Source organism: Prionailurus bengalensis, chromosome E1 (genome assembly GCF_016509475.1).
Source record: "Prionailurus bengalensis isolate Pbe53 chromosome E1, Fcat_Pben_1.1_paternal_pri, whole genome shotgun sequence".
NCBI lineage: Eukaryota > Metazoa > Chordata > Mammalia > Carnivora > Felidae > Prionailurus > Prionailurus bengalensis.
Window position 1 is genome coordinate 17,555,550 of NC_057347.1, and position 23,822 is coordinate 17,579,371.

Consider the following 23,822-nt stretch of genomic DNA (forward strand, 5'->3'; position numbering starts at 1 on the left):
AGAGGGAGGGGAACAGGGGCGGGGCTGCAGCCAGTGCTATTTTGAGAAGCTAACGGAGCAGCATCAGAGAGGAGACTCCTAGCTCCGGGTTGCTCCAAGCCAGGCCATGCGGGTGAGTGTCCCTCTGACCCCCCACCCCGGAAACGTCCTAGGCTCCTCATGCCTGTTCCTCATTTATGAAAGGAGGAGCCTTTTTGTTATTTCCCCAGATGTGGCTGAAGGAGGTGTGGCGGGGGGGTGCTGCCTTGGGGCTCCTCTCCCAGCTTCTTGGTGGGGAGGGAATTATCTAGCCCAGGCAGCCTCACAACACCTCAGAGGCAAGGCCCTCCTGGGTCTGACTCATGACTTTGGGAGTTTTGGAGGGGGCACCATTTTCTAAACCTCAGTGTCCTGGGACTGCATCAGCTTGTCCACAGGCTGTGACACGCCTTCCCCACAAACCATTAGTGCTGGAGGCCTTCGTTCCTTGGAACGCTATTTTCTTCCGAGGTCTGGAACCCCAGTACCTTCTAGACACTGGGAAGTCTTGTTCCCTGCTTTGTGTTGCCAGCTTAGCCTTCCACCCTTCTTCCTCCTGGTGGACAAGAGAAAGGTGCTGGAGAGGGGTGGTTCTTGGAGTTGTCCGGACGGCCACCAGTGGACTCAGCGTGGCCTTCTGCATTTCTGTGGATCGGACACTTGGAAGGGGCGCAGATGGCATCTCGGGGATGCCCTGACTGTCTGTAGGTCTCTTTCAAGCAGAGATTACTCCAGAAGAGTAAGTTCTTAAAAAAGCCAATGAGGCAGACATAGCTGCCTCCCAGTCATTCCGTTCCCCCAGCGCCACCCCTCCCGGCCACCAAGGGTCAGGTTTTGAGTCGTGTCAGCAGTTGGCAGTGTGTGGGCTGGCCCAGTGCGGTGGTGTGCCCAGAGCCTGAGATGTGCCCATGGGCATTCGTATCTCCCTGTGCCCAAGGACTGCCTCGCCCCAGCCACACAACTGGTACCAGTGCTGAGGTGTGTGTGGGTAGCTGGGGTGGGGCCACAGAGACTCCTCACCCTGAGAGGTGGGTGCTTCCTGCCCTAGCTTCCTCCCCACACCACCCCAGCCTGGGTCCCCAGGCCACCAGCACCATGTTGAAGATTTGGGGCCATGTGTGACGATGGTGAGACGGACGGCGAAAGGCTCCGCAGAGGGGCAGCGAGTGTCCCCAGGGAAGGGAGGCCTCCAGCAGGTCCAGCCATTGGAGGAGGAAACCCGGGCCCTTCTGCAACTGCAGTGGCAGCAGGAAGCCATTCCAGTGCACCTGCTTCCTCCGGGCTGGCCGGTAGTGACTGCAGGCGCTCGGCTGCTTTCTGTTCCGCCCTGGGGTGGGGGAGGGCTCTCACTGGAGGCTGGACCAAAGGGGCCAGGGTGTCCCTGCCAAGCTCTTCTCCCCCTCCTCCTTTGGCTGGCAGCATGGCCTTCAGGCCACTCCCCAGAGGGGCCTCGCTCCTCTCAAGCAGCTCTGTGCAAAGCTTGTTTGGGTCATAGTGGAAGGGCAGGTCATCTCTGGAAGCCCCTGCTTTCTACCCCAGCTGTTATTCTGGCAGATGATGTCACGGAAGCTCAACGATGCAGGTGAATCAAGGGAGGTGGGGGCAGGGCTTGCTTCCATCCCTTAAAGTGAGCCTGGGAGGTTCTTGCTGGAGGACGGACCTGGCTGTGAGTTCTGATTTGCGACTCGCTGCCATGAGGCCTCGGCCGTGTCATTTCTGAGCTTCCTTTTGCTCATCTGTAAAGTAAGAATCATACTACTGTCTACTTCAGAGGAAGACTGTAGGGGTTAAATGAGATAGTGCACGAAAAGGATTCAGCCCGGTACCTGGCACTTAGTACATGCTCAGTAAAGGTTAACTGTTATTACTCTTACTACTGTTCTTTCTTCCCCATGTCCTCATCCTCCCTCTCGTTCTTAGATAAGTAGGTGCTAGGGTGGGATTGGTAGCGAGAGGGTCTCCGGAGAGCTACTCTTTGCTCCTCAGAGTGGGAAAGGAGACAGAGGAGGATGCCATGCCTCTTTCTTCTCCAAATGTGCAAATTCCCTGGGTCACAGACAGCAGGATCTCCTCTTTCTCTTCCCACTGCCCTTGGGGGCTCCCAGTGTGGGGATATCTGCATGAACACTTGGCCTTGAAGCATTTTCCCAGGCTGGGTATTACATGCCTGTGGGGAGCCCGGGCGGAGGTGGAAAGATTCTCCTGGGGGCATTTGTGCCCCCATTCCTCCCTGTGAGGGGCACAGAGGATGGTAAGTTAAGGGCTGATGGCCTTCGCAGGTCCATGCAGAGGGTAAAATGCAGCCTGGTCCAGCCCCCTGAGTGTTGGAAGCCTTCCCAGGCTGAGCATAGATGGGTCCCTCAGCACATCTCTTGGATTTCTCCTCTTTGACAACAAATGCTTTCGGCTATTATCTCCTCTGCTTTTTCTTTTTTATTGACTATTTAGCCATCTTTACAATAGAAATAAACAGTAAGTAACAAATACATAACAGAATAAATACCAAATGTCTCCATTGTGTCTAATTTGCAAGACTGTGATGATGACTGTTTGCATACCATTTAGGTTCTAGTTGCTTTGATTGATATTATTTTAGGTGGAGTTTTCCCTGTGGTCACATTGATCATGTATTTGTTAGTTTAAGTGGCAACATAATGGCGCATTGTACCTACGTATCGTAGTTTAGCCAACCCTTCCCTAACTCTGGGCATTTGAGTTATTGCCAACTGGGGGCTGGTATACAGAGTGCTTCTTTAAAAGTCTCTGCATGGGTTTGTGGGTGTTTTTTTCTTTCTCTTCCTTTCTTTAAATCGACTTATTGCTTATACCTTCCTTAGATGGGGTGGCTAGGGCCAGAGGATGATGCATTTTATGGCTGTTGTTGCTTGCCAAAGAGCTACTAAGCAATTTCAGAGTGCCCCTGCCCTCCCCTTCCACCCCACGGCATTGAGTGTATACGATCTATTAATTGTTGCTCAGTTTAGAGATTTTACCTCTCTTGTTTTGCCCTCGTCCCTGGGAATCAGGATTGGCAAGTGTTATTCTCCATAGTTTACAGTTGAGGGGAGAAACCAGATGGGAACAAGAAGTTGGCCAAAGATCCCCCGTTGCAGGACTGCCGTGCAGCCAACATTTATTGATTAAGCACCCACAGTATGATGGGTAGAACAGAGTTTGCATCCGCAAAGAAACCACAGTCCGGGGAACGTTGTAGGCGCACAACCTGCTTGCGAATCCCAGGGCCGCCACTTACTGACTTTGGGGTCCTCAGCCAGGTACTTACCCTCTCTATTTCCTTATCCAAAAAGTGGGCTGTTGAGAGGATTAAATAAGGAGACAGTATGAAGCAACTGCCACCGTGCCTGGCTCCTAGCAAGTATTCCGTGAGCATTGGTTTCTCTTCCCTTCCCTCAACGGAAGAAGCCAGAAGTGCCAGAGAGAGTAGTCGGGGAGGTGGTCAGAGCCTCAGAGGGGCAGGATCGTGGCTGGGGTCTCCCTTTGCAAGTCTAGAAACTCTGTTTGGGCACCTGGAACGCTAGTGCCCTCCCTGTCCATCCATGCTTTAGCTTGATCCAGACCTCCTGAACACTGACACCGACACAGTACATACACCAGGATGACTCAGCCCCTCGGATCCTGCCTAAGCCAGGGCCAAAGGTGGGCCTCTCAGGGAGCAGCACGGGCCTTGCTCTCGGAGCACCTTGGGTTCAAATCTCAGCTCCACCACTGAATGGCTTTGTGACTTAATCTCATTCTGAGTCTTCTTCCTCATTAGTAAAATGAGACTGATGTCATGAGGCTGTTGTAAGACCTATATTTAAAAATACATTTGGGTTCCTGGGTGCCTCAGTCGGTTAAGCATCTGACTCGGTTTCGGCTTGGGTCACTATCTCATGGTTCGCAGGTTTAAGCCTTGTATCGGGCTCTACGGTGACAGCGTGGGACCTGCTTGGTGTTCTCTCTCTTTCCCTCTTTCTCTGCTCTTCCCACGTGTTCTCTCCCTCTCTCTCTCTCTCAAAATAAAATAAATAAACCTTAAAATAAATAAGAGTAAAAATATGTGTTAAAGGGGAACCTGGGTGGCTCAGTCAGTTGAGCGTCCAACTTTTTGCTCAGGGCATGATCTCATGGTTTGTGGATTCAAGCCCAGTGTTGGCCTCTCTGCTGATAGGCAGAGCCTGCTTAGAATCCTGTGTCTTTCTTTCTCTGCCCCTCCCGCACTTGTGCTCTCTCTCAAAAATAAATAAACATTTTTTTTAAATGTGTTAAATACTTTTACAGGGCCTATCTCGTTAGGGTAGGTGTTCCATATTCAGTAATTAACGATGTTGTCAGAAATGGCTGCAGTTTGGGGCGCCTGGGTGTCTCCGTTGATTAAGCGTCTGACTTCGGCTCGAGTCATGATCTCGCGGTTTGTGAGTTCAAGCCCCGCGTCCAGCCCTGTGCTGACAGCTCAGACTCTGGAGCCTACTTTGGATTCTGTGTCTCCCTCTCTCCTGCCCCTCCCCTGCTTGTACTCTGTCTCTCTCTCAAAAGTAAACATTAAAAAAAAAAAAAATTAAAAAAAAAAAACAAAAGAAATGGCTGAAGTCCCACGAGGGAGCAGGTCAGGGTTTGTTCCCAGCTCTGGCAGTGACCGTCATGGAGACATTGCCTCCGTCTTTGGGGCTGAGTTCCTCATCTGTTATGTATTGGCTAAAGATAGGTTTTTTGGATTCTAAGCAAATCTTTAAAATCTTTAAAATCCAGTGATAAGGAAGGAAGGAGAAATATTCAGGCAGTTCCTTACAAAAGCCACAGAGAGAATTTCCTCTGCGGAGAACCCCATCTTTGTGCCTAGAGTGATATTTCTAAGGAAGAGCTGATACAGAGGAACAGGCCCGGGTGTGAATGGACTGGTGTCCTCACAGCCTGGGATGAGTGGACTTCCCCCTGCACACATAGAAAAACTTGAGCAGGAGAGCAAAGAACAAATGAATTAAATAATTAAACAAACTTCACATCTAGCATATGAACTGGATAGTAAAAGAGACAAGTCGACAAAGCAAATTAAAAATAATTAATTGTGGGGCGCCTGGGTGGCTCAGTTGGCTGGGCATCCGACTCCTAATCTTGGCTCAGGTCATGATCTCAGTTTGTGGGATCGAGCCTTGCTTCTGGCTCTGTGCTCACAGTGAGGAGCCTGCTTGGGATTCTCCCTCTCCCTCTCTCTCTGCCCCTCCCTCCTCACATTCTCCCTCTCCCTGTCTCTCTGTCTCTGTCTCTCTCGAAATAAACTTAAAAATAATAAAGAAAATAAATAAAAATAATTAACTGAAAACAAAAAATTCTCCAATTTTTCACTGTTAATTCATGATGAGCAGTAATAAGAACAAACGAGTTCTGGAACTCCACTGAACTGAACGGATTCTTTGAACGAAGCCTCTCTCTGGGCTGAGGCAGATTCTGCCTGTTGATTTTCAAGAGGACCAGTCCTAATTTCTCACCCATAGGTGAAGTGGCTTTGCAATTCTCCAGGTCCCCTCCCTCCAGGCTGGTGATGGCGTGTTGCAGGTAGAAAGCCAAAGTTGCTGCAGTCCTGGGGAAGCTTTGTTAATGCCCTCACAGGCCCGTAACTTCAGTTCACTGAGTTAAGGGCTTGAGTGAGTCTTTACCCAGACTCCTAGGGTGCAGACCTGGAAAGGACATCAGCCATTGTCTAGACTGGTCCATCCCCTAATTCTATAGAGAAGCCCAGAGAGGTGAGGTGGCTTATTCAAGGACACACAGCTCCCGAGGGCAGGAAGTTCTAAGTTCTGTACCCCACCTTGCCAGCACTTTCCCCCAGTGCTTTATCCCTCACTCCTCCTCTGACCTTTTGAGCTCTGTAATCTTTCCCCTTTCGTTTCCTCCCCTCTGTCCCCTGTTGCCCACAGTGTTTGTCCTGGCAGGTGGTGGCCTTTAGGAAGACTCCGATTTCCTGAGAGACCCTGCCCACCCTGCCTGTGTCTTCTCTGACCCAGGGGGCAGGCTACCTTCAGCACCATGGCCTTTTCATCAAGGTTCGCCTTCTGGGAGCAAAAGGAAAGTTGGGTCTCAAAATCCTTATGCTTTTCCTATGTGCTTGGCATGGTGTGTGCAGGCAGGAGTCTGGCTTGTGGGCAAGGGAGCTTGGGGAGCTAGAGACAGACTGGGGCATGAGCGTGTATTTGGGGACTGGGGAGAATCGCTCTGCTCTGGATGGGCTTCTGTGCTGAGTCATGCTCCTTCTCTGAGCTCCACCTCTGGTAAGCTGAGCTGCCTTTTGTCCCACTGGTGCCCCTCCAAGTTAACCACCCCACACCCTTCCCATCTGCCCCCCTCCCCCCCCCCACGGGCTGCTCTGACTCACCGCTGGGAACGTGGGCCGCTGTGGGGGGCCGCGGGGGATGGCGTTGGTTCTGAGGCTTCTGGAACTGGGTCCCCCCTGGTCTGGGGACTGTGGTGGGCAGAAGGAAAGGAGCCAAGGGTTGGGAGCCAGGCCAGTTGGCTGCTTGGGTTCCAGAGGGTGATTCAGGCTGCCGACCTGGGCGTGCCTTTGTGCTGTGCACAGTCCCCAGCTGGGCAATGACCTGTAACAGACAGAGCCCTTGGTTGGGGGGGCAGTGGGGGAGGCCGTGAGTCAGCCTCAGGCTAAATCCAGAGCTGAGCTCAGAGCTGGGCCTAGTGTCCCAGACCTTTCGGGGGGCGGCCAGTGTTTCCCCCAGTGCCTCACCACTTGGGCGGGACACTTGGGGTCCTAAGCTCGGTGGAGCCGGTGGCGGACACGGAGTGGACTCGGAATCTGGGCCATCCCTGAGCCCAAGCTAATAGCACCGCGTGCAGTAATGAGCTTGTCTGTGTGGTTTGTGAACACTTGCTGCTCCTCTAACCTGTGTGCCCAGGAGCTAATGCATGGTGTGACCTTGGGGGTGTGGGGTGGTGTGAGGGATAGGCACCGGGGGTGGGGGCGGCAGGTGCAGACCCAGTCTCTCCCACTCCTCCTCATTCCCTCTCCACCAGCCCCTCCCTTCCCTTTATCTGCTCCAGTCCCAATTTCTAAAGTAGTAGAGCGCACTCTGATGAATAATTGCCATTTGCCCCCTGTCCGTAACAGTGTGAGCTAACTTTGAAGCTTCGGCCCATTGAAAATAGCTCGGTAGACAAGTCGCAGCTTTAAAACTTCAGCGGCCATCATGCTGGTCAGTGCCCCTAGGCACTGCTAATTAGAGCTCAAAAGTAGCCAAAGACTGCCCCTCCCCCCAGGGGGACAATTAACATGATTCTGGAAACGTTTCTAAAGATCTTTTCCATCAGGAATTGAGGACTCCTTCCAGTGCTTTTACCCCACTGTGCCCGGAAGGAAAGGCATGTTGAAGACGAGTATTGCTGCTCACAGACCTGCCTTTTTCCCATAGTCCTAAGTGACTGGGAAAAGAAGAGAAACGAAGTCCATGAGGCATTGTCTGAGCTTTTCCCAACTCTGCTCCTGCCCTCTAGCTCCCGGGCTGAGCCCAACCTCCTGGCCAGAACAGCCAGAGCCCAGGCATCTCTCCTAAATTCTGCCCCCAACCTTGGGGTTCCCTCCCTCAGCTGCACGGTTAGCAGTTTTGTGGGTCTGAGGTTGGCAAAATATCTGGCCTCCCTGCCTCTGCCCCATTTCCTGTCCCCAGTCCAAGCTCAGCTGTGTGGCTGGGAAGGCATTCAGGCTCTGGGCCAGGGGCGATCACAGGGACCTAAAAGCAAGTTGGAGCCAGCCTGGTAAGGGCCACCCATTCTACCTCCGTTGGCCCAGTAGGGCTCCCACCCTGGGGTTGTTCCCTCCTTAGTCACTAGGTCAGGAGCCTCTTATTCAGACCACTGCTCGTCTGAGCTGGGAATGACTCTTGCAGTTGAGCATGGGTTGAGTTAGCTGGACCTTTCCGTCCACCCTGTAACCAAGGCCATGATGGCACTCTTCAGACCGCCCAAGTGGGCCACGTGACTGGTGGCCGACGGCAAGGGTACCTGATCCCGCTATTCATTCTTGAAGTTGTCACTGGACAGTTTTGACCGCAGCGCAGGGTATCCGTTGCTCATGTCCCTCACCCCAGTACTCCCAAATGCGCAGGAACTCTGCCTGCTCCGGAGGGAGGGCCCCTCGGATGTTTTCCTCCTGTGCTTTTAATGCTCTTTCCCGCCCTGACCTGCCAGTGACTTCTTTGTCTGCTCCCTCAGGTTAAAGAGGAGGACAAAACTCTGCCGAAGCCTGGCCCCCCTGGCAAGGAGGAAGGGGCTGTAAGTGTTTCTCTGAGCCCCCAGTGCGTGTGCCCGGATGGGTGTGCCTGCCCGCCTTCGCCTAGTCCGTGAGGCGGTTCTGCGGACCAGGCAGGCATGGCAGGTGCCCCTTCGTCTCTGGGTGGCCAGAGGGAATGCCACTAAAGGGGCAGAAAGCTCAGCACGTGTGATGCCAACCTCTGGGGTGCGCGAAGGAGATGGGAACACCGAGGCGCTTTGGACACCTCCCCCGGCCCCTCTCTTTAGTTCCTACCTTTAGCTCTGGTTTTCTGGACCCTCTGGGGCTGGAGAGTCCTAGGCGGGCAAACTCTTAGGCTGGGGAGCACCAGAGGAGAGCTCAGCTGTTGGGACTCTTCGTCCTGCTCTGGTGACACAAGACCGTCACAGGGAGGGATTTCACTGCAGCTGTTTTGTCTCTTCCCAAGACCCCGTCAGCTGCTTGGTGCGGGTGACCTGGAGGCGGCTCCGGCTGCTTGGTGCCCCCAGCTTCTCCCCAGGTCACTCTGCCTCGAGATAGAGACCCTGAACAAAGCTGGACTCTTTTCAGGCAAGAAAAGAGAGACAGTTCCAGAATAGCCAGGTCTAAAGACGTGTAGTTAGGAGAGGGCCGCTGTTGGCACAGGGGGCAGGAGTGCGGGGGCCCTGGGGCAGAGCTGGGTCACAAAGCGGATCCGGGCTTCATTACCCCAGATGGTGCCTGTCCCAGTTCCCCCACTTCCTCGGATGGAGGTTTGATTAGCCAGACTCTGTGGCTTCCACCTGATGTGTAATTAATCCTGCCAGGTTAGCCAGTGATTTCAAAGGGGTCTGTTTGAGATATGCTGGGGGGGGCCCGGGAGTATCCAGATACTCCAGAAAATTACACGTGAAGTGCTTAGAAGACTTCCCGGCACATAATAAACACTGTGTGTTAGCATCATCATTGTCACCATCTTCAGTCGGGGGGATGGGAGGAGAGCCAGAAGAGGGAGGAGAAGGGAGCAGGAGCCGGCAGCCGGGGCTGCTAGCCAGCTCCGCAGTGCCCTGGCATGCCATGGAGCACTCTTGGTCCAAGAGGTTGAGGGAGAGGCACCTTCAAGCCCTCCTCTCCCCACCCCGGCATCAGGGCCTCTCTGTAGCTGAGGCCCAGACTGAGGTTGCTTGGGTCAGCCCTGTTCAGGATGTGCCAGAGGTCTGCCCACTCTGAGTATCTTCCTGCATCCAAGGAGAGATGGCAGCCAGACTTGTAGAGCCCAGGGCCCAGGTAGACCCTGGAACCAAGGTCATTGTTTTGCGGAACAGGGACTCAAACATAGCCCATTAGTGGCAGGGCATTGCCGGATCAGCAAGGAGCCCCCAGGTTGACCTTGCTCCCCCAGGCAACGTGGCTGGCTTTGCAGGAAACTCTGCCCTACTATTAGCCAGCCTGGCTTTCCTAGTGGCTGTCCCTTGGGACCGCAGACAGTTCCCACCAGTGTTGGGGGAAGGGTAGGCGCATTAGGCAAAGTGTGCCAGCACGCTCCAGGCGGGTGCCAGAGGCTGGGAGCCTGGCTGAGCCAGGGCCCCAGCTCCAGGGCAGAGTGGATCTGTGGTCACTTGAGTGCTTTCCCCTTTGTGGGCCCCAGCTCTCTCCTCTTCATCCTATTACTCTGTGCACACATACCCTGGGAGCTAGGAGGCCTCCAGCCCTGGGGAAGGTGGCAGGAGGAAAGCTGTAGAGACTTGACAGAGCAGCCCGAGGTACAAGCTTCCCCCCCGGCCCGCACTGGGTTTCTGCAGCCCTGAGAGTGGGGTGCGGGGTAGACAATGGCCACAAATCAGGGGAGCAGGAGGGAGGAAGCGTGGCCTGTCCAGGGGCCAGGAGTTGCTCCCCAACCACTGTTTCTGCTGGGATTGGTAGGTTCTGGGTCTGACGGCCCAGAAAGCACAGTGATAGAAGGACCGGGGACCACAAAGGCAGAAAGCCCCAGAGGGAGGCCCAGGATTGATGGCAGGAATTGGTGGTTTGACCTCTCCATGCTCCATCTCTGCTGTTGTTTGGGCCGCGAGGGAGTGGGCTCACCTGGATTGGGGCTTGGTTGCTGCCCTGACATCGGCCAGTAACTCTGGGACACTTCATGGGCCTCCGGGCACTGTATGCTGGCATCTCACAGCTCTGTGCTAAGGCTACGGATAGACAGCAGGTGACTGCAGTCCCTGCTTGTGCTTTGGGAGAGAGAGAAGCCAAACTTTGAGATGCAATTGTCCTATCTAGAAGATGCGATGAAGGCTTCCCGGTGTAGCCTCTTGGAGCTATGTGTTGTTTACATGGACGAATGGAAGGTCTGTTCCATCCAGGGCGAGGCGTGAGGTCTCACTTCCTCTGCATGGGGTGGGCAGGGACACAAGGGCCGATGCTAATGTCTACCTGTGTTTGTGTGACTGCAGCTAGAGGGCAGCTCAAAGGACAGCAGGGGTCCATCTAGGAGTCCTCAGCCTCCTACCAGCCCTGTACCGTCAGAGACTTCCCAGAGAGCCAAGAGCCCTGCACCCACACTCGCCATGAATGGCCTGGGGGCTGCCTCAGCAGAAGGCCCAAGTGAGGAGGCCCAGGGCCTGTCCCGGAAGAGAGTGGCAAACGCAGTTAGGAAGGTGGTGAGCAAGGTGCTGCCTGGTGAGGAGCCTGGGAGTGCCAAGGAGCCTTCAAGCAGAGGGGTCAGGTCCCCTGAGCACCCAGCTCGAGGCAAGAGGGGAGAAAAGGCCCCTGGTCCCAAGCCACCACCTCCTCCACCTCCCCCTCCTCCACCTAAGCCTGAAGCAAAGAAGGAGGCAGCCAAGGATGAGCTCTCTGTGGGTCTACGGAGCCTGATGTCTCGGGGCAGGGCCAAGGACCACAAGCCCCGTGGCAGGCAGTCTCCTGGGAAGGGGGAGAAGCCCTCCAGCCAGGAGCCAGGCTCCTCAGGGAAACCAGGCTCCCCGGCCAAGCCTGGAATCCCGGAGAAGCAGTGCTCCCCTGCCCCACCGGAAGAGCTGGCGGACCCGGGCTCCGCTGGCCCGAAGTCGAACCTGACTGGATTGCCGCAGTCCAAGTCACCAGCCCCTGACGTGCAGCAGGAGGTACCCGAGTGTATCACTAACCTCCCACGCCCTCACCACCCTCGTTGGAAGGCCAGTCACCCTCGCAGCCAGCTTCCCCGGGCCTCCTCAACCCGCCCGCATGACTGAGAAGCTGGGCCTGGTCCTTGTGCCCGTGGTGGGGCTGCATGGCTTTTCCTTCACTGAACACCAGAGTCCGTGGCGGCCCCTGCTCTGGGATGGGCCCTGCTAACCAGCATGCTGCCATTCCTTCACATTCCTGTGTGGGATTGGGGCCTGGTCCCAGGCTGCGTGGTGTTGGCCGAAGCCTCCAGATTCCCAAGCAAGGGTCGGAGTCTTAGCAGATCAGTGCTAGGGGAGAAGGAGACTTTCTGAAGTCAGGTGACCCGTGTTCACATCCCCGGCTACTCACCCTCTGTGGGATCTCAGCATGGTCCCATCGCTGACCCTTCTTCATCTGCCACGTGGGGATGGGACAGGTCTGATTCCCCCTCTGAAGCCCTTGGGGCCAGAAGTATTTTGCAAGTTCATAATTTCTGTATTTTAGAATGTCATACATAGCGAGCAGCAACCTCTAACCAAAGGTAAATATTTTCGTAGCAAAATCTATGTTCATACTGCAGGGGGATAGAATACAAAGAGTTTTGGCGATCAAAATAGTTAAGTAAGAAATCGTTTGGGGCGGGGGGGGGTGGAGGGGGCTTTTGGATTTTGGAGTTGCAAGCAAGGGATAATCCCAGCTTTGAAGGGTCCTGTGAAGATTAGGAATGGTACAGTGCTCCCCCGAGCCTAGTCCCTGGCGTGGCGGGCGCTTCATAAATGACAGCATGGATAGCGATGCTGATAACAGGAGTTTTAATGCCATCATTGCCATCACTTCCTTCTTCAGGCCTGGCCGGCAGTCCTCTCTGACAGCAGGATTCCTGAGGGAGCCCTAGGCCTGGGTGGCAAAGGGGAACCAGAGGCCCCCTTTGGACCTGCGGACCCGCCTGTCCCCAGAGTACCCTCTGAGTGGGATAGGAAGCTGAGAGGCAGAGGGGAGGACCTTGGAAGGTGATGCCTACATGATTGGTCCTCTGGCCAGGGACAGTTCCCTTCAAACTTCCCCATTTTGTGGACCCTTCTGAGGCCTCATGAGGTGTAGGAGGGAGGAGTCAAGTTTCACCACCGCTTCTCCCACCTGTTGCAAGCTCTTCTGGCTAGAAAGGGGGGGGGGGAGGGGGAAATGGGAGTAGAGCAGCCTAGAGGCCCTCCCTGCCGATGACCTCCTGGGACTCCCAAGGTCCCAGAACCTGCCAGGTTCCCCGCTCCACTCCTCCTGGGTTTGGCAGAACTTCGAGAACAGGAGGCTGCAGCCGTCCCAGCCCTGCCGGCCTGCTCTGAAGCAGGGAAATCAGTCCTGGCACACGGGAGTTGGCAGGGGTGTTTGGGCCTCCCGGGAAGGCTGTGAGGTGTACTGTCAGCCCCTGAGTAGAACCTATAAGTAGCCAGAGAGAGGCATGTGCCTGTTCCCTGGCTTGGCTGCCTTCCCTCCGGCTCCCCGTCGCTCTCACTAGGGTGGAGTTGAGGGGCTGAGATGTGCCCTGAGCTGAAGTTCAGCCACCTGTCACCTGGGCCTGGGGCAGGGGCCAGAGGGTGTGTGGGAGAACAGGGTCATCCTAGTGCTGAAGTAGTTAGGACTGTGAGAAGAAATAACCCCAGAATTTCCTCCCCCCTCCCCATAGGATAATTTAAAAACTCAAGTTGGGGGCTGCCTGGGTGGCTCAATCAATTGAGCGTCCGATTCTTGATTTCAGCTCAGGTCATGATCTCCAGTTCGTGAGTGTGAGCCCCACGTTGGGCTCCAAGCTGAGATTACTGAACCTGCTTGGGGTCCTGTCTCCCTCTCTCTCTGCCCCTACCCCGCTTGCGTGCTTTCTCTTTCTCTCTCTCTCTCTGTCTCTCTCCCACCCTCCCTCTCTCTTCCTCTCTCAAAATAAATAAACTTAAAAAAAAAAAAAAAGACAGCTCAAGTTGGTGCCTGGCTTGCCTCCCTGACCCTACTCCACCTCCCCACTGGGTCCCAGTGGCTTCCTAGGCTAGAAGCTTGGCATGCCGTGCCCCCCACTCCTCCCCAGGCCAGGACTAACAGTGGTTTAACCTCTAGGCAGGAGCTGCCGCTGAGGTCCAGCTGACCCCCGCAGAGGAGGCCCACCAGCGCCTTGAGAGGATCTTCACAACTCCTGTAATGCCACCTCACGTGTATGGTTCCCAGCCCAGGGGGGACGGGGGGAGCACCTGAATATGGAAGGATGGCTCCATGGCAGTCTGGGGGCCCTCACGTGGGCTTCTCACCTGAAGAAATGAAAGAAAGGCTCTGCAGAGGGTCTGAGCACAGTGAGGCCTGTTCCTCTAGGGGACCCAAGGCCCTGTGCCGGTGGGAGGGGGCCCTTCGTGGCTGTGGATCCAGCCCCCATCTCTGGCCCCATTCTCTTGTCCTGGAGAACATGTCTTGGCACCAGGGCCTGGTGGACGGTGAGGCAGAGAGCTGACTCTCCCCTTTTTTGATGCATTGGCTTTTCAGATGCGGGTGGGGCCGGTTAACTCCTTGTTTATTCCTTATAGGCAAGGTCCAAGGTCTTGCTGGGTCCCCTTCCTCTTCAGAAAGGTCTTTAAGTAACTAGACAGAGGGGCACCTGGGTGGCTCAGTTGGTTAAGCATCTGACTTCAGCTCGGGTCATGATCTCACGGTTCATGAGTTCAAGCCCCATGTCGGGCTCTGGACTGACAGCTCAGAGCCTGGAGCCTGCTTCGGATTCTGTGTCTCCCTCTCTCTGCCCCTCCCCCGCTCAACTCCATCTCTCTCTCTCTCAAAAATAAATAAATACAAATTTTAAAAAAAGTAATCAGACAGAAAAAGAGAGGCAAAGTCTGGCCAAAGGGTCTACCGACAGTCCCTTGGTTCTTGGGCAGGTTGCAGATGGAGTGCTGCCTCTGCTTGTGGTGTGCCCTTCTAGGAGTGGTGCAGGGGTGCAGTGGGGGGTTGAGGAAAGGGTCCCAGACTTGGGGCTGCTAGTGGTCTTGTTCCATGAGACTTGCCCTATGGTCTTGTTCTGTGCAGGAGTGACAGCTCTGATGTGTTTGGAGACCAGATAGAGGGGAGCTAGGCTGGCCAGGGCCCTGGAGAAAAGGCCAGAGCCACCCAAGGGGCCCGGGCCCTGGGTGTGGTGAGGTGGCCTGGCAAGCACACAGAAGAGGAGCCTAATTCAGAATGCACTGGATGTCCCACCCGGGACAGACTATGGCCGGAGGCAGAGTGGCATATTCATGCCCAGGCCACAGTGAATGACTTAACAGAGCAGCTACTCAGAAGTCTGTTGATAGCAAGTGTCTCTTCACCATGCCGGGCCCCGCCTTCCTGGTCTGGCTTCTCCTTGACTGGACACAGTTGACCTGCCCAGGCCAGCTTCCCATCCTGGCGCTAAGTTCCTCCAGCCTCCATCCTGCACCTTGGGCAGCTGGAAAGTGCCCGCCCGCTTGGCCCAGAGTGCTTGCTGAAGGGTTCATGCCAGTGGTCTACTCATCTTCACCCCTCTTTTTCTTTCTCTCTTCTTTGCTTGCTGCTGGCAGCTGGACCCTGAGGCCGCCTCTCCTGCCCACAGCCAGGTAGGGTGCTCCTGCCCCCTTCAGGAGCCCTCCGCTTCCTCCAGTGACCGCCTTCCACCCCTGGCCTGTACCTGGGCTGGCGTCTGTGCTCGGGCCTCATGCTGGAGTGTAAGGCCTCTTTTCCCTTCCGGCTCCCACCCTGTATCTGGGGGGATCCTTGGGGGAGGCGGTGCCAGAAGTTTGAAATGGGGCTGTTCTGTGTCAGGCCCTTGGGAGGTGTCTAGTCTGAGTGCCACCACTTGAGTTTGGACTTTGGCACCTGGGTTTTAACCACTGGAACCCAAGGGCCTGGCAAGAGTTTTGGTTTCTAGGTGTTTTAATTCCTCTTACTCTGGGTAGAGAAAGCTGAAAGGCTGAGCCCCTCCCACCTCCCACCCTCCTTCCCAAGCCAGAAGATGTGGCATTCTTTGGCTCCACCTGCTGGCCAATTTGGGAACCTACCTTTGAATTAGCTCTAAAGGATTCGTTCTAGGCCAGGACCCTGTGATGTCCCCTTCTTCATCAGGTTCCAAGCATCTGACCCGTAGAATGTGTCCAGTCGAGATGAACGTTTAACCTATATAATGTGATTTGGAAAGAAAGAAAACATTGATTTTTTTTTATAAACTTACATTTCTTCAAATATAAAAAACTAGCCTTTTTTTTTTTTTCATGTCTTCATTTAACAATTTAAAATGTTGCCAGCCCCATAGTGGGTCTCCTGTTTGAAGGGTGATTTCCCTGGTCATGATTCCCAGAGCCTGGGGGCCACGCGTACCCTTCTCTCTCCAACGGGGAAGGGCAGTCAGCGAGGAAGAGGAAGTTATCTGAACCCAGAATCCAACCTGGGAGTAGAACCCAGATCTCTTTTTCGTTCAGCTCCAAGAAATGTGACAAAGAAAATATTTACTATGTTTTCTTATCCTTTCCAATCCCTCACACAGGGGGTCAGTATCAGAGCAGCGTCTGTACCTCGGCCTCAAGTCTTGTGAGGGTGGGGGACTCTCAGAGACTGATGGTGGCTCACAGCTGTTCCAGTGCCCAGCCATGTGGCATACAAGTCTTTTCCTGTGTTTGGCAAAACACTGCTGCACTTCTGTGCCCCCCTCATATGCTATATTATGGCCTTGGCCTTCTGAGGAGGCATGGAGGAGGAGTGGAAAGGCTGGCGTGTACATCTGGGCACTGCTCCTTGCCCAGCAGGGCATCCTCTGGAGGGAAGACCAGGCCGAGACTAGGATTTAGGACCCATATATCACTTTGCAGTAAAAAGTCCGCAGTAGACACTTCTCGGGTCTTGAGGAAGTGCCCTTTCCCACCTCGAGACAGAGGCTGGGCATGAGAGGTCACAGTAGCAGTGGGCGTTGGCTCAGGGAGAGGGGTGTGGGCTCAGCACACCAACCCTACAGGGGAGGTGGGGAAGAGGGTGGCTGAAGGCAGAACCTGTTGGTTTGCTTTCCTACAGTCTACTCTCCTCAGGGCTCGGGTTCTGAGTGTCCCCGTCCTTCCAAACCCTCAAGGCTGGCATGGTTCCTAACTCTGTGTCCTTGTCCTCGGGGCTCCTCAGACCCATCCCCATCCCCTGGCTTCCCCACCTTCTTCTTCTGACACTTCCAATGTCCCCTGTTCTGTGTCTGCCACCCAACTGTCCCCCTTACCAGGTGGCTCATCTGGAAGCACTTCCCCTCACGTGTCTCTTCTCTTCTGTCCCGACTGTTTTCCAGAGCAAGGTCTGACTATTTATTACCCCCCCTTCCTCTGATAGGTGAAGACAGAAGAGCAGATTGCAGCTGAGGAGGCCTGGTATGAGACAGAGAAGGTGTGGCTGGTCCATAAGGATGGCTTCTCTCTGGGTGAGTCTGGGGAGGCCCAGGGTGCAGATGCCTGGGCCTCTCAGGTTTCCGGGCTGGGTGTGCCTTCTGGGTCTGGTGAGGCCTGGGTGGTGAGTGAGGAGAGGCTAGTGATATAGTAGGGAAGAGACAGGACCACAAAGGGCCTGAAGAGGGTGGCAGAGGCTTCCCGGGCCTGTGTCTGACTGTCTGTCCCCGCTCTGTAGGCAGTCAGCTCAAATCTGAGGAGCTCAGCTTGCCAGAAGGCAAGGTGCGTGTGAAGCTAGACCATGATGGCGCCATCTTGGATGTGGACGAGGATGACGTGGAGAAGGTTTGCAGGTGGAGGGCACAGGAAGTGGGCTGGGCAGGGCAGGCCTGTCCACTGGCAGTGCCGACAGATTCTGCTTCTTCAGTGCCTGCCTGCCTGTCCTATCACACAGGCTAATGCTCCCTCCTGCGACCGTCTAGAAGATTTGGCCTCGCTGGTGTACCTCAATGAGTCCAGCGTCCTCCACACACTGCGTCAGCGCTATGGTGCTAGCCTGCTGCATACATACGCTGGCCCCAGCCTGCTCGTCCTCAGCCCCCGTGGGGCCCCTGCCGTGTACTCTGAGAAGGTGCGGCACCCACTAGGCGACCATGCTGCCCCATGGACCCACCCACACACTACCTACCCTACCTTCCCTGGCTTTGCTCCTTCCCTTTGGCATCCCACTGGGCTCTTGTCCACTCTCACAGTTGAACTTGGAGCCGTTTCAAGGGGTGGGGACATGAAGCCCTCCCCGTAACCTCTAACAGAGGCCGGGACTGTGCTAGTATCTGCATTTCTATGCAAGGCCTTAGCCTGGGAATCCCTCGACAACCCTTGCCCCGACAGTGAAAGGCCCAGAAAGATGTGGACCTTGGGGGTGAGGACTGTCCAAGTGTGACCAGCTAAGAGCCTGCCCCTTTCCGCCCTCCCCCTCCCACCCAAGGTGATGCACATGTTCAAGGGGTGTCGGCGGGAGGACATGGCACCCCACATCTATGCCGTGGCCCAGACCGCATACAGGGCAATGCTGATGAGCCGCCAGGACCAGTCTATCATCCTCCTGGGCAGCAGCGGCAGTGGCAAGACCACCAGCTGCCAGCATCTGGTGCAGTACCTGGCCACCATCGCAGGCACCAGTGGGAACAAGGTGTTTTCTGGTGAGACAGGCCACCTGGAAAAACCGAGAGGGGCTGGGGATGGAAGCGCCTCGTAGGCGTCAGCTTTGTTCTCCCTGGTTTCTCTGTGCCCTCAGACCCCCTCTGTCCCTGGGCAGTCTGGCCTGAGTGACTCTGAGCCTTTGTGCGCTGGGGGAATAGGCCCTGGGCAGGAGGCTTTCCTGATGGCCCCTGGGCCTCTGGAGGCTTTCCTGATGGCCCCTGGGCCTCTGGAGGCTTTCCTGATGGCTCCTGGGCCTCTGTTCTACAGCAGAGAAGTGGCAGGCTCTGTACAGCCTCTTGGAAGCCTTTGGGAACAGCCCCACCATCATGAACGGCAATGCCACTCGCTTCTCCCAGATCCTCTCCCTGGACTTTGACCAAGCGGGCCAGGTGGCCTCAGCCTCCATCCAGGTGAGAGGACACTCAGGGTAGTTAAGAGACTGGCTGCCTGGTTTCAGGCTCCCTCCTGTGCCTTATTTTCCCGGGATTCTACCCAGGATCCCCTCCAGCAGGGATGGTGTGCTCCACCCCGAGCTGTCACCATTCTGCCCCCGCCGTGTCTTCTGCCCCCCCCATGCTTCTTGCCCCAGGTGGGTCCTGGCTCAGCTTCCTGCCCAACCCTGGGGTTGGCTGTACCCTACTTCTGGGGCCCTGGCCCTGTGTTCAGGGGTTTCTCTCAGGCTAATTTCACCCAAGTAAGACTTGCTTGTCAATAAAGTAAGTTCCAGCCGAAGCTGGTCCCCTTCCATGCTAAATGAAATATTTTTCCACAAAGTGCCCAGCTCCCTGAGAAGACTGTGCCTGGGGGCTGGGCAAGGCACCAAGGCCCCTCTGTGAGCTGGGCCTATCTCCTCCCCCCTGGCTTTGGTTTGTGCCCCAGGGTTGACCCTGTGGTGATCTGGCCTCTGGTTGAGAGTAAGCTGTACCTGCTTGCTCCCATGGGCCTTGTTCTTTCCGGTGTGGGGTGGAGAAGCTTGACCTGGCACCACCCTCCTTGCCCATACCCTCTATGCTGTGCCATAGACGATGCTACTGGAGAAGCTGCGTGTGGCCCGACGCCCATCCGGTGAGGCCACCTTCAACGTCTTCTACTACCTGCTGGCCTGTGGGGATGGCACCCTCAGGTGAGATGGGACAAAGGAAATCGGGGAGGGTGCTCTGGGTTCTAGCTCACTGATGGCTCCTGGACCTTGTCACTTGACTGCATCCCATACCGTTTGTTTATCGTACGCTGAGGTAACTGGGGGTGGTGAGATGAATGAGCCATGGGCTGAACCCCACAGGAACTCCTGGGTCCCGGGCACAGAGTCCTGGCTATGTGTGAGGGGCACAATTGATGCTCCCGTGTTCCCAGGGTCGAGCTATGACCTCTGCTACACCAGGTCTGCAGAGGAAAGCACCTCAAGATGCAGGTGGTCAGGGACTTGCCTATAAGTCACACAGCTAATGTGGGGCTGAACTGTTGAGTTCATACTGGAGCCGAAAGCCCGGGCCTTTTTCTGTGCCCTCCAAGCTGGGCCTCCTGCCCCCCATGTTGGCTCATCTACCAGGCTTTTCCCTTTAGACCTTCAGACTTGCTGTCTTTGTTCTTTGAAAAAAAGGATTAATGATAAGGCTGAGCAAGCAACCCCAGGACATTATCCTCCTTAACTCTTCTTGTAACTGAGAGCCTGGTCTCTGTCCTGGCTGGACTCGCGCTTCAGGCAGATTCCTGGCTCTCTTTCAGGGGTCTGTCTGGACACTCTCCCCAGAGCATCTCTGACGACCTGTCCTAGGGAGGTTGGTGCTCTGACCAGGCCTTCAGGCCAATTAGGGAAGGCGGCAGCAGCTGGCCTGACAGTAGGGCATGACGGGCAGACAGGACTGAGAGTCTGGAAGCTGAATCTGTCTCCACCCTGGTAGGGAGATGGCCTTGGCATGGGGACCAAGCACTGTGCTGATGCCTCATTTGTACCCCTAGGACAGAGCTCCACTTGAACCACTTGGCAGAGAACAATGTGTTTGGGATTGTGCCACTGGCCAAGGTGAGGGGCCTGTGGGGACTAGGTTGGCAGTCCTGGGCCTTGGGAGCAGGGGAGTAGGGGAAGTGACCTGGAGAACCCCACGGGAATAGCAGGAGCCCAGCCCCAGCTGGGCAGCTCTCACCAGCCCTGCCCTCCCCGAGGGTCCAGAAGCATGGGGGTATGCCAGGAGGGACAGCGCCCCCCCCCTCCCCGAGGTGCAGTGCCAGCGTCCCCTCCTGTCCCTGCAGCCTGAGGAGAAGCAGAAGGCGGCTCAGCAGTTCAGTAAGCTACAGACCGCCATGAAGGTGCTGGGCATCTCCCCAGATGAACAGAAAGCCTGCTGGCTCATCCTGGCTGCCATCTACCACCTGGGGGCTGCAGGCGCCACCAAAGGTAACCCGCAACGGGTCCCAACAGCCTGGCTTGTTGCCCGGGAGAGCTTGTGGAGGCCCTGCCACTCGCAGTTTGTCCTCACCCAGCACAGATGTGTCTGTTATCACCCTCTGTTGCGTGTGCCTCTTCCCAGTCTCCCACGTCAGAACAGGAGGCTCTGATGCCCAGAGAAGGATCTCTGCCCCTGGACTTGGATGGCAGTAATGCGGAGCACTGTGAAGAGTTGGGGGGGGAGGGGCAGGATTCGGAAGCTGAGGGGAAAGAGAAGGGCCCTAAGTCCGAGCAGTCCCCTTGGAATAACTCTGCTTCTTGTTCCCTTCCTGACAGAGGCCCCCGAGGAGCAAGCCGGTAACTGACCTTGGCCCCTCCCTGGGGTGTAGGGGCCACCTTGTCCCATCTTGGTGCTTGCCCTGGGCTCTGTCTGGGGGCTGGGCTTGTTCTGTCACAATGGAGGGGACTGGCCTGGGAGAAGCCCCAGGTTGAGGGGGGAGAAGGTGCCTGCCGGCTGTGAGGTTTCTTGGAGTCCCAGGCATAGCTGCTTCTACTTGTGTTGCCTCCAGATCCTGGGGCCTCTCAGGATGCCCTCCTCGGGGCTTGGATGGGGTAGGGTGGGCCTGCTTCTTGGGGCTTTCCCAGGCCAGTTTTCTCTGAGTCTTCCCTTTTCTTCACTGGTTTGGTAGAAGGCATCGCTTCCTCTTGCATATCCAGGTGGGGGCCACTAGGGGGCGGCAGGCACCGTGGTAACGAATGGGCTGTTGCTTCCGCACTTGAACTTGGGGCTTGTGAATGGCTAGAGCTTGGTCTGGCTTGGAAGAACTCTGCTGCCTTCTGAGATTACCTTGACGGCTGGGCACTCTGAGCACCTCTTTGCCCCTTTCTCCCCTTTCTCCGAGGGATGCTGCCTCTGAACAGCCTCTCGGGCTTTGGCTTCGTGTTCCTCTGGGATGTGAAGAGCCCCAGGCTGCTCAGCAGGAGCGAGAAAGCACTGGTGGGCGGGTGGGTGCATGGAGGAACAGGCGTTCAGGTGTTAGGTTCCTTATGATCCCAGCAGGTGGCATCCCTGCCAAAGAGGAAGCAGGCTCTGAGTTAAAGAAGTTGTCTCCAGACTGCGTAGGTGGGCAGGCGGGTAGGCGTGTGGCTGTGTCTTGAGGAAGTTCTTTTGCTCTGAGGCGGTGACAAGCCCAGGTTTCCTATAACCCTGTACTGCACGCGGAGAGCTCCGGGTGTGTGTCAGCAGGGTCTGTTACCTCCTCAGAGCTTCCGGTATTTCCCAGAGGGTGTGTGTATGTGTGTGTGTGTGTGTGTGTGTGTGTGTGTGTGTGGTGTCTTTGTAGGTCTCTATGTGACAGCGTGATTGCATCCATGAACACACTCCCTTGAGATGGTGTGTGTGCACATGTGTGTATTTTTGTGTCTCGGAGTCTGAATGTGGTTATGTTCTCTTGCCTGCTCATCCTCACAACCCCCCACCCCCCATGGTCCCTTCCCGTGGGCCTGGCGGGCTCAGCTGATGACTGTTTGCTAACACGCTGTTTTTTCTTTGCATGCTGCATGCTGGTCCTTTGCCTTACAGAAGCTGCTGAAGGTAAAACCTTGTTTCTTGTTAGCTTTCCCTAATTGCTGTGATTAGACACATGTTGGCTGAGGCGCGACTGTCTGCGTGGGCTGTTCCCTTTCCCTGGCAGCTCTTTCCACTTCCCCACTGGTGGGCCATGGGTGGGTGTTTGTGGTCTCCCCCAGCAGACGCCTGGAAGTAAGGGAGAGGGTATTCTTGGAAGGGGGAGGCACTGGTACTCCCCCATGATGTGTCCCCCACAGGCACAGGTGGTTGTGGTGCTCATTAGAGATGGGCTGGCTCCTCCTCGGACCGCCCCACCCCAAGTTGGTACCCCTGAGGCCAAGTCTTCTAAAAGCAATGGTCAAAGCTGCCTGGGCGCCCTCTGGCGGCGGCAGCCTGGAGTTACCTCCTCTTTTAGGACCTGCTCATTCTCACTAGGGCAGGGGACCCAGGAAGTGCTTGCGGGCAGCTGCTGGCCATCCCTGTTTTGCCTAAAGCCCTTCTGGTGTCATCAGGGCTGGTGTTTCCTCCAGAAGATGTTCACTCCCCAGTTGTTGGCCATGGGAGCCAAAGGGCCCCATGGTCATCAAGTGGACTAAGGAGAAAGACCCAAGATGCCAGATCCTTTTTTCTACCCCATAGCTGGGCGCAAGCAGTTTGCCCGCCACGAGTGGGCCCAGAAGGCCGCATACCTGTTGGGCTGCAGCTTGGAGGAGCTCTCCTCAGCCATCTTCAAGCACCAGCACAAGGGTGGAACCCTACAGCGTTCCACCTCCTTCCGCCAGGGCCCTGAGGAGAGCAGCCTGGGAGATAGCACAGGTACCATGGGACCCTTGGCTGGTAGATGTGATTGGGAGGCCTCATCCGGGGCTCGTTGCAGTCTTCTCTGGCGTGGGGAGACTGCTGGGGTGAATAGGTGCTTCCATCAGAGGAAGAGGCCCAGCCCCAGGGCCCCATGCTGACTTGACCCGGGGTGGGTAGAGAGCATACCCCGTGGGGATTCCCAGGGGGCAGGAGGTAGAGATGATGCTCTTGCCCCACAGGCCCCAAACTGAGTGCACTGGAGTGCTTAGAGGGCATGGCGTCTGGCCTCTACAGTGAGCTCTTCACCCTTCTCGTTTCCCTGGTGAACAGGTGAGTGCCAGGCAGGGCCCAGGAGCTGACCAGCTTCCTGCCGTGACAAAGGTGGGAGTTGACTGATACCTCTGTGCTGGTGTGATTGCTGAGGTGGAGCCATTCTACGCCAGCAGAGGGCTCATTGTCCTCGCGGGCGACAAAAGGCACATCCTCCCCACCAGGGTCGTGGGCACCTGGGCAGGGTGGAGATCTGGCTTGGGGCAGAACATGGCTGCCTGGGCGCCATAGGCAGACCAGTGGAGCGTGTTCAGTGGTACTGCCCTGGCCAGCTCTGACCCAGGCTCTCCCTGTGAAGGGCTCTCAAGTCCAGCCAGCACTCACTCTGCTCCATGATGATTGTGGACACTCCGGGCTTCCAGAACCCTGAGCAGGGTGGGTCGGCCCGTGGAGCCTCCTTTGAGGAGCTATGCCACAACTACGCCCAGGACCGGCTGCAGAGACTCTTCCACGAGCGCACCTTTGTGCAGGAGTTAGAAAGATACAAGGAGGTAGCACTTGACCTTGCCTCTGCCTGCCCCCGCCCCACCCCCACCCCGGCCCCCAACTTCACTTCCCTGGAGCCCGCAGGGAGGGCATCTGTGGAGAGAGAAGGCACCACCTTCCCCACCGGTGGCTCCCTTCCTCGCTTTCGCTCTGTCATTTCTGTCTCTCTGTGTTCTCTGGAGTGGTAGTCTTGTCCTGCCCCAGACTGCATTCTTACCCTGTGGAGAGTTTGCTCTCCAAGAAGCTGCGCCTGCATTC

At 56.0% G+C, this 23,822-nt stretch overlaps 1 protein-coding gene across 21 annotated transcripts in view; it reads left to right on the forward strand.

The window, feature by feature from the left end:
• The window catches only part of MYO18A (myosin XVIIIA), a 102,131-nt gene that overhangs the window by 36,823 nt on the left and 41,486 nt on the right, over positions 1-23,822 (forward strand). For 6 of the 21 annotated variants that reach the window (XM_043583523.1, XM_043583525.1, XM_043583509.1 and 3 more), the window contains exons 3-16: positions 14,956-14,991; positions 16,736-16,823; positions 17,027-17,133; positions 17,243-17,419; positions 17,777-17,990; positions 18,259-18,401; positions 19,014-19,114; positions 19,951-20,014; positions 20,242-20,386; positions 20,714-20,734; positions 21,960-21,971; positions 22,587-22,763; positions 22,988-23,078; positions 23,377-23,569. In XM_043583523.1, the coding sequence (XP_043439458.1) occupies positions 14,956-14,991; positions 16,736-16,823; positions 17,027-17,133; positions 17,243-17,419; positions 17,777-17,990; positions 18,259-18,401; positions 19,014-19,114; positions 19,951-20,014; positions 20,242-20,386; positions 20,714-20,734; positions 21,960-21,971; positions 22,587-22,763; positions 22,988-23,078; positions 23,377-23,569 (1,569 nt within the window). Of the gene's footprint in view, positions 1-32; positions 113-5,933; positions 6,082-8,232; positions 8,293-10,698; positions 11,368-13,492; positions 13,571-14,955; positions 14,992-16,735; positions 16,824-17,026; positions 17,134-17,242; positions 17,420-17,776; positions 17,991-18,258; positions 18,402-19,013; positions 19,115-19,950; positions 20,015-20,241; positions 20,387-20,713; positions 20,735-21,959; positions 21,972-22,586; positions 22,764-22,987; positions 23,079-23,376; positions 23,570-23,822 lie in introns of those variants that run through there. The other 15 variants (XM_043583526.1, XM_043583530.1, XM_043583518.1 and 12 more) reach the window with 9 other exon arrangements.